The sequence below is a fragment of the Zootermopsis nevadensis genome, unplaced genomic scaffold (assembly GCF_977971745.1).
Source record: "Zootermopsis nevadensis isolate Lab colony 2312 unplaced genomic scaffold, Znev_1.0 Znev_ptg000028l, whole genome shotgun sequence".
Taxonomy (NCBI): domain Eukaryota; kingdom Metazoa; phylum Arthropoda; class Insecta; order Blattodea; family Termopsidae; genus Zootermopsis; species Zootermopsis nevadensis.
Window position 1 is genome coordinate 4,397,971 of NW_028259160.1, and position 14,816 is coordinate 4,412,786.

At 33.6% G+C, this 14,816-nt stretch overlaps 1 protein-coding gene across 25 annotated transcripts in view; it reads right to left on the reverse strand.

Annotated features, from left to right (window-relative positions):
• LOC110827600 (uncharacterized) overlaps window positions 1-14,816 on the reverse strand; it is a 264,274-nt gene that overhangs the window by 147,760 nt on the left and 101,698 nt on the right. The window contains exon 5 of one of the 25 annotated variants that reach the window (XM_087356867.1): window positions 1,735-1,997. The exons of 23 other annotated variants lie outside the window; for them this stretch is intronic. In XM_087356867.1, coding sequence (XP_087212993.1) covers window positions 1,750-1,997 — 248 coding nt within the window. In that variant the 3' untranslated portion in view covers window positions 1,735-1,749. Of the gene's footprint in view, window positions 1-1,734; window positions 1,998-13,899; window positions 14,196-14,816 lie in introns of those variants that run through there. One more of the 25 variants, XM_022059404.2, reaches the window with a different exon arrangement.

Genomic DNA, 14,816 nt, shown 5'->3' on the forward strand with positions numbered 1-14,816 from the left:
AGAGCTCAGAAAAATATTACAGGTGTATACTTGTATTCACTACAAAATGCATTTTCAATTGTCCATATAAACAATGCACAATATACTGTGCTTTGACATCAGTGAACATCCAACCCTGTTTCTGTTCTTGTGTGGTGAACTGGTTAGATGATATTTTGGAGAACCTAGCTGTTTCAATTTTCAAGGTAAAGTTACCTCCACAACACGGTATCATAACCCAAGAATGGAAACACAGTACATAATCCTACTTCATGGCGTGTAGTGGGACAAAATTTACTTTTTATATATATATATAAAGTAAATTTTGTCCCACTACACGCCATGTAGGCATTTGGGGTGAGAGGAGGTATAGCTCCTCTCTTCCTTGACCTCGACACTAGAAGGGGTGAGTGGTCAACATCACGCCTCGGCCGGCTTTACCCCCGGGGAAAGGACCATTGTAGAGGAGGCTGGGTGGGCCCCAGAGCTGGTCTGGATGCAGAGGCTAGAGGAAAAATCCTCTGCCCCCGTCGGGGATCGAACCCCGGTCGTCCAGCCCGTAGCTAGTCACTGACTGAGCTATCATATATATATATATGTATATAAGGATAAATAACAAGTGATAACAAAAAATGTTTCAAGTACATGTTGCTCCTCTGAATGAATGCTAATTGCTTTATATCATCCAACTTAAATGTGATACTACTTATATTGTTTATTTTAAAAAATTACAACTGATTAGATTTCAGGCTTTCAAGATTTCAAGTACAAAGATAATTGTCTTCTAGGATGTTGAGATGTGTAGTGCTGCCTCCATCATCACCCTCTAAGGCAGTAAGCACCTCTGAAACACTAAACTTCTACTAGACTATGCAGTGCAGCACCTCAAAAGACAATAATTTTCTTGAAGGCAATCATTTTCAAAGCCTTCTAAAAAAATCACATTTTAATTTAAACTCTATAAACTGATATTCAGACAAACACATTTATCTGAACCGCCAGAAGCCAATAACTCAAAATATCAACTAAATATAAATTTAACATTCTACATCAAAAGCACTGGAAGTACACTCTATGATCTTTCCTTCTGTACAAATGTCCTTGAAACCTACCTACTGGTTCATACAATGATGGTAGTTTTTTTTCATAATTACAATACTTTCTCTTACACCAGTGATTCCAAAACCAGAATGAATTTCAACCTAAAAAAGTATTTGTTTTAAAGTTCCGATTCAAGGGTGCAAAGCATAAAATTATAATTTTTCTTATAACCGATGATTTCAATGTTTCATAGCAGTTCCATGCAATGTTAACTCTGTTTTTTAGTAATAACACTTGTAAATACAGACTGTATTGTTGCATTTTGGTACAAAGGATCTCCAAAACAACATTAATATAAAAAATAGTGCTATCACTCAAAAACTAAATCCATTTAAGCAATTACCTTTCTAAAAATATCCAAAACATTGTGCATTTATGTACCACAGGGAAGAACTAATTGTGTCCAATATGCTATCCACTACATTTGAAACATGTCATTTGCAATAAATTCCCATTCTCTCCTGGACTGCTAAGAACAACCTGACAATCCTTGCATTTTTTCTCCTCTTCCAATGTGAAAATCCTTGCCCATTATTAGACCAAAATTACATATTTGCTCAGACTACAAGGGTTCTGCAGATAAAAATATGGGGAAAACTTGATGATGCATTTTAGACAGTGATCTTCTTTTCAAGATGATTATCTTCTTGTAATATTCAAAGTTAACCACTACTGAAGCAATGCATGCTTCCATCTAATATGTGTATGTAGATTCCCCTTTTGCTTCATCTTCATGGGGCAATATGGACAGTGAAACTGTGGTTCCTTGCCACATTCCAGTTTTATATGTTTCTGAAGAGAGCGTTTATGTCGGTAAATATTGCCACAACCATGGCAACGGAATCTTCCAGCTAATCCAAGCCTTGAATCTAAGCTGACAACCTCCATCATGTTCTGACTTCTAGGTTTCCTAATACCTGTAACAAAAATAACATTAATACAATTGAGTCTATAAATCTTTGTTGCTGTTCTTCAACATTCACAAGTTACAAATTATGTATTTCTTAACATTATCTTCTATTTCAAATATGGAAATGGGTGAAACTGAAAATTTATCTGATAAAACTGTTTTTGTTCATATTATGATAAAACTTCATGTCAATGCATTCAAAATCTGAAGCAAATAATAAAGCCACATTTGTAATGAGCTACTGAACACACACACAAACACACACTGGGAGCCTTTTAAATTTGGTAAGGGAAACTCAAGTATGTAATAGTTGGTCCTTATTATAAAATAAAAATGTTTGGAGAATGGCCCCAGTGCCAACTTTCTCAAAAGCCAAGACATTATTCTATGAAAATTTTGAGACGGAGGAGAAAGTACACCAAACTATTAACCAAATCAAAATTATCAGTTTGTGAATAACATGATATCTTCATTATGAAGTCACAGATCAGATTATAGAGGATTTTGAACCATAGTATAGGAAATTGTTTGATGACTGTGTGGTATGAAAAAAAGTTCAGAAATCATTGATGTTACACATATGACACAATTTTCAGAAATAATAATGCCAAGAAAAGATTTGAACCCATATGTCTCAAAATAATTTTTATTATATTCACAGATAAGTAAAGCATTAGTGGTTTCTCCAAAATACCTTCATCTGTTTCACATTGTACATTACCAAGAGCAGTCTTCAATATTATTAATACTATCACATCCAAATACTGTTTATTTATGAATAAAAAGTTGACTCTTACATGGTACTAAAATCATTGATCTTTCACAATTTAAAATTATGTAGCTATAAGGGAATGTAAAAAATTGCAGGTACTATTAACAACCCATCAGAAAGTAAAGTAATTGTAATTGACTTAATGCAACTTTTTGCAAGAAATAAAATACAATAATCCTCAACACAATGCTAAAATGGAATTAAGACATGAAAGTAACTAGCTGTAACAACATTGTAAACTTGTACCATCTAAGATGCAAAGTGACAGATGTCCATGGGCCAGTGATTAAGAAACAATGGTCAGATGAAAAGTTTTAGAGTTTCACTTTGCAGCAAGAAATCTGAAAAATTCACCTTAATGATTCCAGTGACTGAATCTAATGTTTTTATGAACACTCATTAGTTACAGGATTATCTGTCTTAAATCCCAGTGGCACTCAATAAGTAATCATATTCCCATGACAAGAAGACATCCAAGTACCAAATGTTTGCATGTGACTCATATTTCATTAAAGAAATAAAGCTAATAAAACTGCTAATTTTTCTCCACACACACACACACACATTTAAACCATGTATATTCTCCTTCATCTGTCAGTTCTAGACATCATTAAAGTGAAAATACAGTTGCTATGAAGGTACAGCCAATATATTAACATTTCTTTTTTAAAAACACAAAATACAAAATGAAGTGTACTAATATAAATGACTATAGTGAATTTTTATTCATCTTATAAAATAAACTTAATTCAGAAGGGTGGACAACCACATTTCTCTAGCCCTGCTTATGAATATGTGTGAACAAAAAACTGAATTTAATCCTGCAGATAGCAAAGGACTGATTCATTATGAAAATTATACTGTGTTGCAATGTACTGCTATTCTTTAAATTATATTAAAAGCAAGATTATGTCACATTTAAAGAGTGACTGTAATGATTCCAAGTGGATACTCAACTTTTATGTCAATCATTTTTAACCTCAGAGAGGTGTTTTCATCTTAAAAGAAAGATAACAATACCATTTGATTACATTTTTCCCATCTGTAATACGAGGCGCGTCCACAAAGTAAGTTTCCCACTCGTCCCACAGCTAGCAAACCTTATATTGCGCGAAGCGACTGTGCGTACGTGATAGAGCAATGACGTAGCATGGCGCATGCACTAACGGTACTTCCCGCGTTCTCACAGTAGCATCGTTGCAGCTGATGAAGATGGAGGTTCTTATTCCAGCTCCCGCCGACTGTGAAGTGCGGTCAGTGATAACGCTAGGCCGCACACGGCTCGACGGACAGCAAGTCTCCTGCAGGAGTTCAGCTGGGAGGTGTTTAATCATTCACCCTACAGCCCGGACCTCGCTCCCAGTGATTTCCATCTTTTCCTACACCTCAAGAAATTCCTGTCCGGTCAGCGTCAGCGTTTTGAGAATGACAGAGAGGCGGAGATGGATGTCATACAGTGGTTCCAATCCCAGACTTCTACGACACAGGTATTCAAAAGTTGGTCCCACGGTATGACAAATGTCTCAATTCCGGTGGCGAATATGTTGAAAAATAGCTGGACACTTGCTGTATCTGTTGCAATAAATATTTCCGTGAAATTGTGTTTTGTTTCTGTAAACGGCCCCAGGGAAACTTACTTTGTGGACGAGCCTCGTATGTTGTCTAATCTCTTTCTTTGTTCAGATGCTTCGTATGAACATCAAAGTGCAAAACTATAAATACTTTACTTTAGGAATTCATTCTTCTCTAATAGCCTAAAGAAGTAGACATAATTCACCATGTTTATTTCTTTAGTTCATAATTAACTCCTTAATCTCATACCCTATATATTCCAATCCCCATTTAATGTTCCCTGATTTTACACTTCCTACCATTTCAGCATTTATTACATATTGGTCCAAATCGAATTATCTCAGGGGTACACTCTCACCACTCACCAATTTTTCTCATCCCAGTATTCCTCAGGAAAACCTAAAATGGGTGTTTCTATTAAATTCCTTTAATATGATAACAGTTTCTCTAAACATGTAATTGTATGTAGTGGCACTCTTAGTTACTGCACACACATATATTTGACATTTTACAACACAAAACCTTTACATAATTTGTTTATACTGTAAAGAGTATATCATTAATACAAAAGCTCTAACACTATGCCTGCACAGAAGCAAAACTTCGAAAATGAAAGACGAATATAAACTCAGAATCATGACTGCTTACGAGAAATTCATGAGACAGACTGCAAGATGATACAAGAAATAAAGATAATTTAGAAGAGTTAAAGATGGGGTTATCCACCCACAGCCTGCCAATGTGTTTTGTCGGCAGCCTGCGAACATTACTTGTAATGTTATGTTAAACTCTATGATAAAGAATAGTTACCTGACACCAGTAGGCATACTTTGCTAATATCAGTATCTGGAAGTGCTATAATTCTAATGAAGAGCATAAAATTAATAACTAGCAAATGTCTTACTGATGAACACTTGGAGGGATGCATGTGAATCTTAACATAAATTAAATCTGATATTGAAAGACTGCTTAAGCAATAATCATGTTAAAACTTCAGCAAACATCATCTTCACTGCAGAGAACCTCAAATCTGATATGTGGTATCTGGAAGTTGGACAAATCTTTGGAATTCAATGATGTACAAGTCACGGGTACTGTTAATAAACTAGTTATTTTCATGCTATAAGTGGCTTTTGTTGCAAGTACCTATTGTATAAGACATACTACACATTTCTTAAGGAACCCTGTAACTTTAGTTGAAGACATATTATAATCAAGTTAATACTTATTACCACAAAAATGTACTTAGGCTCTTTAGATAAATAGACTTTATAACAAGCTGAAGTAAATCAAGTCATGTATGGTAAGACTTCACATAATACAAACAAAATCCATCAAAAGACTCAAAACTGTATGAAAATGCCATGCACAATTTTAACAAATGTGGCCTGCACAATAAATTGAAGAAAATAAAATTTGAACATGGTGCAATACAGGTGCCACTTAAGAAGCTCTATTAACATCTTCAAAGTATTCAAAAGATACATTTAAGAATTCAATTAAGCTTGTTAAGTGAAATGCAACTTACATAACACTGTAAATTATAAAGTGCCATTAACAGTCTTATCAACATTACATTACTGAAGATACATATGGCTCCAAATATATGAAACATCCTCTGTACATATACAACTGAACAGACTTAACTGTGTATAACACAAGAATGAGCACCAAGGTTTGTGGAAATGTTCTTCACATTGCTCTAATAAGTAACATTACACAATCTTAATGCACATATAACTATGCTTCTATCTTCTGTAGGGTTAAAATAATTTCTACGCACGTATTTCAGACAATTCAAGTACTTCTCCACAATTAGGGGAGACACTATTGGGTTATATCACATGACACCTATAATAAACAAAAGACACTCTATCATCAAAAATAAATATTTTCATTAGTTTAAACAGTTGTGGCAGCAATATATCTCCAAATATAGTCATTTGAACTCTCTAAGTAATATCAAGAGACATAAATATTACTAATACAGACAAAATAAATGTTATAATACTGGAGAAACTGAATACTGATAAATAAGCTGAAGAGATAATTTTGTAAGGAAAGAGATGGAAAGACAATGTAGACAGAATGGGTGAAGATGGATAAGCAAATTATAAACATGAAGGGCAAGCATTTGCAGGAGGACATAGGGAACAGGGGAAAGATTTTAAAGTCAGAACATGCATTTAATATCTTGATCCACAAAGACATTGAGAACATTAATAAATAAACAATATGCTTTAAGCATAGAATCTTTATATTGGCATATAGATAATTATTAATTTCAAAAACATAAGGAAATTGTAGATCTTATGTATATGTCAGTTAGAAAAGATTCATATTTAATATTACAAAGCAGTGATGTTCAAGTTATGTCGAGCTCGAATGTGATTCTTTAGACTGTTCTTCTGTGTTGTTCTCTGTGGACAGTATGGACACTGAAACTGTGGCTCTTTTCCACACTCATGTCTAACATGACGAAGTAAAGTCTTCTTCCACTGATAGACCTTCCCACAAGCTGTACATGTGAACAGGCCAGGTCTGTTCGAACAAGGAATCAGACTGCGCGTTGAAATCTTTCTGCCACTCGCTAGGAGAGATTCAAGTCTGTCACTGCTACACCATGAGCCAACTAACCCTGGAAACAAAATAGAGATCATGCCTGTACTACCTGCTCTATATAAATTACAAACATAAACAAAAATTTTAAATCTAAATCACTTAAACTGAGAATAAACTAATAAGAAACATGGAGAAAAACATATAATGAGCAGCTTCAGAGTGTTATACACTTTGCCTAATATTTTTATAGTGATTAAATAAAAAAGTATGGGATAGATGGGGCATGTAGTAACACACATGAGGATGCAAGAATAATTACAAACATGTTTGTTCAAGAACATCAACACGAAAGAATCTTTCGTTAACCAAAAGAGTGGACACCATAATGTTACACTAGATCTCAAAGAACTTGGATTGGAATGCTCAGTATAGGGTCTGCTGGCAAGCATTTATGAACATGGTGAAGAACCTGTCAGTTCATAATAGGTAATTCCATGTCAATGTCAGTCTTCAGTGCTGCAATGTCATATGGTTTTGTACATTTGGCTCACTGGCATATAAAGTGTAAAACATAAAACTATACAAGAAACTTTACATAGTAAAACCTCTTACTATTGGTTTAAACTGCTGATTGGTTCAGGATGACGACAACGAATGTGTTTCTTGAGGCTCACTTTTTGTTTTGCCCTGTGTGGACAATAGGGGCACTGAAATTGTGGCACCTTGCCACATTCATATTTATAGTGGCGCCATAAGGATGAATACTGGCGGTAACGTTTTCCACAGTTTGTACAAACAAAGTCACCCAGTGGCTGTAATTGTTGCATTTGAAAACTAATATCTTCATTGAGAAGAAAGTTGTCAGTTGATCCAACATCAAATGTGCAACCCATGCTGCTGGCTATCTCTAAAACATATCCTTGGCCCAGTTCTGCATCTGTAACAAATACAAATATCCAATCAGTCGGTTATTTTGTCCATATTGCAGACTTTCTCAAAGAAAAGGTTATGTATACATGGAAATGAAGTTGGAGAAACATTACAGGCTGATACCATTGACACCAGTATTGAATAAAATAGTGTATATTTATAAAACACAATTTTCAGAAAGTACTTACTTACCCTTATAATTTGATTTGAATAGCTTACTTTTATTTTTGATAATACTGACAAATTTTCTACATATATTATTAAACTTCAAGATCATTTACTGCAGATACAAATCTAATACTGCAAAGCTATCATATTACAAATACCATACCTCATTTAAATCATTAGTTATATCTCTTAAATCTGATTAAACAGATATCAAATACAAAAATTCATCAAATAAAATTCATACATATAGAAGAAACCTATATTTTACATTGTATCAATCCCTTAAATATAAGATGTTTATGAGAAAAAGTTTGACAAGAATTTCATACAAAGCAGAGATATGATTGGACCAATATATACCAAAAATTATATTTTCCCAGTAATTTTTGACGTAAACTCCAAATAATAAATTTCACCTAACACATTCCATCATTTTGAAGGCAAAATGTGCAGACACACATGGACATAATAAGTTTCTAATTATGCATTTATTCTTTGCACTTCATGCAGGATGATTAGTACCAGAAGATGTTTTTTTTAATTTCCATTAAAAATCAATCAACTTAATTTTGAATAAATAATCAGCATTCTTACACTGATAACAGAAACACTGTAGCTGTTGTTTTAATACAAGTACGGGGGGGGGGGGGGGGGGGGGGGTAATGATTCCCCCCATACCTCTAATTTTTGGGAAAGTCTCAAAATCTAAAAACACAATGAAGGTGGGTATAACAAATATGAAAACCAAAAATAAATTCACTTTCAATTTTATTTTCTATTCTGAATAACAAAGTACTTAACAACTTATAACTTATAACTTAATGTAAGTGTGTAAGTAAATTTTCTGGCTGCCACCACAAATGATCCTGGTGGCATTCATGCAAGTATACTACACATATTTCAAGAAAAGTATTAGGAAATTGAAAATGTGTAAAACCAAATACAATCTCTTAATAGACAAAACAAAACACTTTTGGCAGTCCTAGATTGTAACAACATCAATATTACAAAAGTATATAATACTTACTGACAATGCTGCTAAGATCAGTCTACGTGGAACACTGAAACTGAATCCTCTTGAATTCTGTCATACACACAATTTAAACATCTATTTCTTATATATGTTTACAGCACTGTTAGTGTTTTTATGAGTTATCCACATCAGATCAAAGTAATATAGAATTGTTAAATCTTAAGAAGTCAGTTTACGTTGCACCATGAAGATTGCATAAAATTATTAAATTTATTTTGTTTTTCTTTCACTTCCCATCCTCCACCTGGAGACACATTCTTATAGCAAAAATGAATATTGAAAACTGCTAATACTGCTAGAAACATGCATGTATGCTTGCAGTATGGAATGCAGAAGCCTACATGTTAAACCATGATGATAATTATACTATGCCTTTTCCTATAAAAACATGCAACCAAGCTCTGAGAGGAGTAGAGGACTAGAACACTTTATAAAGTATAAAATGAGTCGGCTTTGGATCTCTGGTGCTGTTATGCCACGGATTTAATTTAATTTAATTTTAAATATCAAGGAATACAAACACATAACAGTAGTTACAGGAAAGCCCTGGAACACAGCTACAAACTCTCTACTAGAAATAAATAAACTAAATCTCCTTAAATATTCATATTCTCTCCCTTAATTTAGGATTTTTCATCGTTTACTATAAGAAACAGTGATTTTGAAACTTTATCCTGCATACATCAAGGGTTGTGCAAAGCAGTCTCTGTGATTAGAGATTTGAGGTTCTCATGGTGGTGAAGATGTTGATATTGGTTTTCTGGATTATAATGCTATGGATTTGTAGGCAGAAGGCCAACATCAATAGCCTCTGGGATGCCTGAAGAAGAAAAGTATCATAACTGTGGAGGAATAAAATAAATTCTCACATCTTCCTACACTTTATGCAAAAGAATAGAAAATTATATCTCCTGTTCTGTTTAGCATTCTAACACAGAGTGCATATCAGTCATTTTAATAGTTATCTAACAGGATGAAAAGGAAATGGTGATGTTGAAAACCTTTTTAAGCTGGTAGGGCAGCATGCACCATGCTTTTATTACTGAGAGTGATATTAACATAAAGAGGCAGAATCCTGAAAGGATGTGAACTATTATGGCAGATTACACTTCAATCCATACTTTAAGGAAAACTATCTGCCCCTCTAAGCCACTCCCTCTTCTTATGGTCATTTCTTTGCAACTACACTGTTACTGAAATCATTATTAAAACAATGTTATCCAAGATCATTATAAAAATGTTATTAGTCATCACACGCAGGCAGACAGGAAACTGTGGACAGCCCAAGGAAGTGTTCTTTGCTTACACTAGACCATAAAAATGGAATACATCAGAGTTAATTCCAGATTTTTAATCTCTAGAATACAAGGACACTGTATTTATATTTCATGTTTACAATGGCAGCTAGTTAACTGTCAAAAAACATTAAGTACAACTGAACAAAGAAGTACAATGGAATGCAATTCACGCAACTAAGAGCCAATGTTCTACAGCAGGCCTGTCCAACAAACAATGTAATTGGCCACATAAAATAAATGTTCCATTTAGAAAGGCTTTAAGGAATTTTATAGTCATGTGCACTATCTCTGAAATAAGCATCCAAACTTAACAACTAAAAACAAACCATTCTAACTTGTGCAATATGAGCTGGTCACTGTGCTGTAAAGGTAAGCAATTTCACTTTTATGAACAAGGTTTATTACAAATAAGACCTGTAAGAAACAACAATTAGCCTGCTGCACTGGCAGGGCTGGTTCCACTGCCTACTTACAAAAACACTTTAAATTAAAAAGTTAGAACGTGAAACCTATTCTAGAAATGTTGATAACGTTGCTATTTTTTAACACACAAAACTATACTTGAAATACATAAACAACTACATCAATGATGTAAGCAAAATCACAAAATTTATGACAATTTTCCTTACAATTTCATCTCTAAGTATAAAAATGTAATTAGTCAGTTTTCCTGTAGACTCAGGTTAAGATATGTTATGCTTTCAGCCTCATTATTTGAAAACTTGTTGCATTAAACAGCAAGTAAATCATGCATTTTAATAAATCAGCATGTGTTTTCCTATCACATTTTGTATTAATTTTACTTTTTAGTCAATCATATTCTATAGATATCGACATTGTAAACCACATTAACCTTATTTTACATTTGTAAACACAGATCACTGCAGTCAATCAGGAAGTTCAATCCCAGCCCAGACTGAATATCCACAGGTTTTTGTGATTTTCCTCAGTCCCTTCAGGCAAATGCAGAGATAGCATCTTTAATTTGGCACAATCACTTTCTTCCACACCCTTTCCAATCATTATTCATCAATCATCCTACTGTTTGATACTACATAAATTAAAATGCCATTAAATAAACTAAAAATAAATAAAAGTAACATATACAAGTGCCTTAAACATATGAATAATATACAAGTTAGAATTATAACTGAACAGCAGACGAATGCATTGATTTCATATGTAGTAACAGATTCCCTTTCTGTTTTGTCCTCTTGGGGCAATACGGACACTGGAACTGTGGTTCTTTGCCACATTCCTGCCTCCTATGTCGTGTCATATTTGACTTCCATCTGTACAATTTTCCACAAGTAGGGCAACTGTAAACCTTTGGACTTGAATCCAATTGTGTTACTATCTGACTCAAATGAACTTCAGGTGGTTCTTCCTTAATGATTTGTTCAAAAGTGAGGAACTGCACAGAATCTGTATATTGATTCTCATCACCATACAAATTTGTATCTGAAAGAATGAAAAGTCACATTTATATTAGGAACATTTCAAATTTGGCAAAGGGATATAAGAATTCATGCTAGAATGTAAAAGATGCAAACAGTTTGCATCAACAAGATGAGAAACTATGTTGAGAATTATTAGGTGGAATCATGTTAAGATTAAAACAGAAAGACAATAGTAGGATTTGAGATTTTCATGGTGATAAGAGACAGAATACATGTAAAAGAGACTTAAATGTATTTTCTAACAATGCCATAATTTAACACTTCAGGAATTACATAATAATTATACAGATTAGCTAATAATTTTAGGACAGTGAAATCTTAGAGCTTATAATGGGATGTACATCCAATCAGGGAAAACACATACAGAATTTTGATGGAAAAGCCTCCTCGAAAACATGCCATGTGGATTTGTATGGGGTGCCAACGTGTTGGAGGAACATGCTGCCTCCATTTTCGAACCTGAAGATGGAGGCAGCCCCTTTCAGTATTACACCACCTGGTATTAAAAAGTGAATAGCAAGTAACTACCTTCTCTTTTCTTAGGTATATTCATATCTAAAAGCTGCAAAAATGAGCCTGTAAGCTTCACCACATATATGCCCATCTGTCCACACGTAACGCCTTGAAAATCACTAAATGGATCATCATTAAATTTTACATTGAGGAGTCTTGCTGAAATCAACATATTCCTATTATGGTTCAAATCAAACTATAAAAATGGTAACTCTGACTTCCAGGGATAAGCTGCAGCAAATGTTGAGAATTATCCAATGTTTCAGAAAGCACTGCAATATTTGCAGAGATATTTTATGTAGCTCATCTCTGAAAGCCAAGACACACATTTATCACAGCCACAAAAACCTAGAACAAGAACAATAATGGGTACATTTATCAAGAAGATATATGTTAATTTCTGTGCATGAAAATGACTGAGTAATTCCATAGTTACTTTGGTTATGGGTTACATTCTTGCCCCAGGAATATTCATGATGGAACCCCCCCCCCCCACACACACACACACACACACACACAAAGGTCAAATTCTCCAGACAATTCAAAACAAAACCAAAAATTTTGCTTCATTCAGTATTCACTGTAGAAACACATTTAATGAACTAAAACCAATGCATAATGAAGTATCAATTCAATTATATTTAATCTGTAAAGCAATCGGAATACAAAACTTTGAATTTTTCATTTGTTTATGTACATTAAAAGACTTGGAAAACACAGTAATGGTCAGGTTAACGAAACTCAATGGACTAGATGGAATAATTCCACTGAACAGAAATATACAGAATGAACTTCAGGTATAATTGTTACAGGATATTACTGGAATATACATATATTTCTTTTCAAAATCAGACACTAAAAAGAGAAATATAAGAAAATTATCTATTAACCTTTATAGCCCTTGCATCACACCTTATGCACTTTACTTACAACAACAGCAAAAAGATTTTAACTCAACATGGCACAAGCATGAATAATAATGCAATAAATATTTTTTAAGCAATCTCTTTCCTTAAATTATGTAAACTTGATTGTAAATAATAATGTATTTAGTCTTCTTGATGGAAAGGAAATTCAGATGTAGCTGGAAAGCACAAACAATTCTTTCAAAGACATTATCCTTTAACAAATATTAAATATTTAATTCCTACTACAAATAAACACAACTCTTCTACATCACAAGATAAAACAGTCGAGGCTGGTTACAGAAAATTCACCGTTTATTCTAAGAATAATGTGAAACCCATAAACACACACTGTAGACAAAATGCAGAGCTATAAATTGTTACAGCAGATGATACATATAGTTACCACTGATTTTAAGAGGTTAATGATTTCTATGTTACAAACAAGTTACCTCATTGTGAAACACTGTTCATTTTTGCTTTAAACAATTACAGAATTTGATGCTACAAGAGAAAATAGGTCTTCTGGAAATATAGAAAGGAAAAGGTGTAATTTGTTCTCCAAATTAAGCTCAATATGAAACAGATTAACAAAAATAAATAAATAACAGATACCGTGCATCAATAAAAGCTATACAAAGGTAATAAATATAGAACTTCTACATTATAAGTGCCAAATTAATGACTAGCACATAATTTGTGTTACAGTCATCAATGTAAAGTATGCATCCTAAAAATGTGTTTCTTGAGATTGGCATTATGGATTGTACGTTTCGGACAATAGGGACACTGCAACTGTGGTTCCTTGCCACATTCTAATTTCAAATGTCTCTTCAATGTTTGAAAATAACTATATGTTTTCAAACATTTGGGACATTCAAACTGCCCACTGTCTGTATAACGCCGTTGATTTGAAGTCTGTATGTATCTGACACCTGGCTGGTGAAATGAAGCATTTTGTTGAATAGCTTGAAACTGTGAAGAAAATAAATCTGAAAAGAAAGGAGTCACAGCATTAGTTCAATAGAAATTATTTCAAAAATATATTCTAGAAAATTATTCCCACAAAATAAGTAAAGGCCTATGACTGTGTGCCACTTCCAGGTGGAACTGAGAGGTACAAAACTCTGAATGCATACAGATATCCATAAGTTAGTCATAAGAAATATTAAAAACAACAAAAGTGTGCACAGGCCTAAATCAACGGGAATTTTTCTTTATTATGCAACAATCTTACATGAATTTCTTGCTTTATAAAATGCTGCTATATCAACTGCATGGGCAATGATCACCACTGCCCTGTGATGGATGTAATAAGCACCTCTGACATGTCAATTTCTGTGAAACTACATGGCACAAGATTCTAGAAGACAGTCACCTCTCGGCATCAGCACATATGTTGAACAAATGAATCAATGATTTCAGAAACATCAAAGTCTGAAAACATTCATTTTTCAAGACATCAAAATATTTTTTTTAACTGTTGTTAGAATTAGAATTTCTGATTACACTAACATAACATACCCACTTTCATAAAATGTAAGATGTGCGTGATTTCTGCACACCATGTTTAACTACCTTCATAATACACATTTCAACCAATAAAATTATTT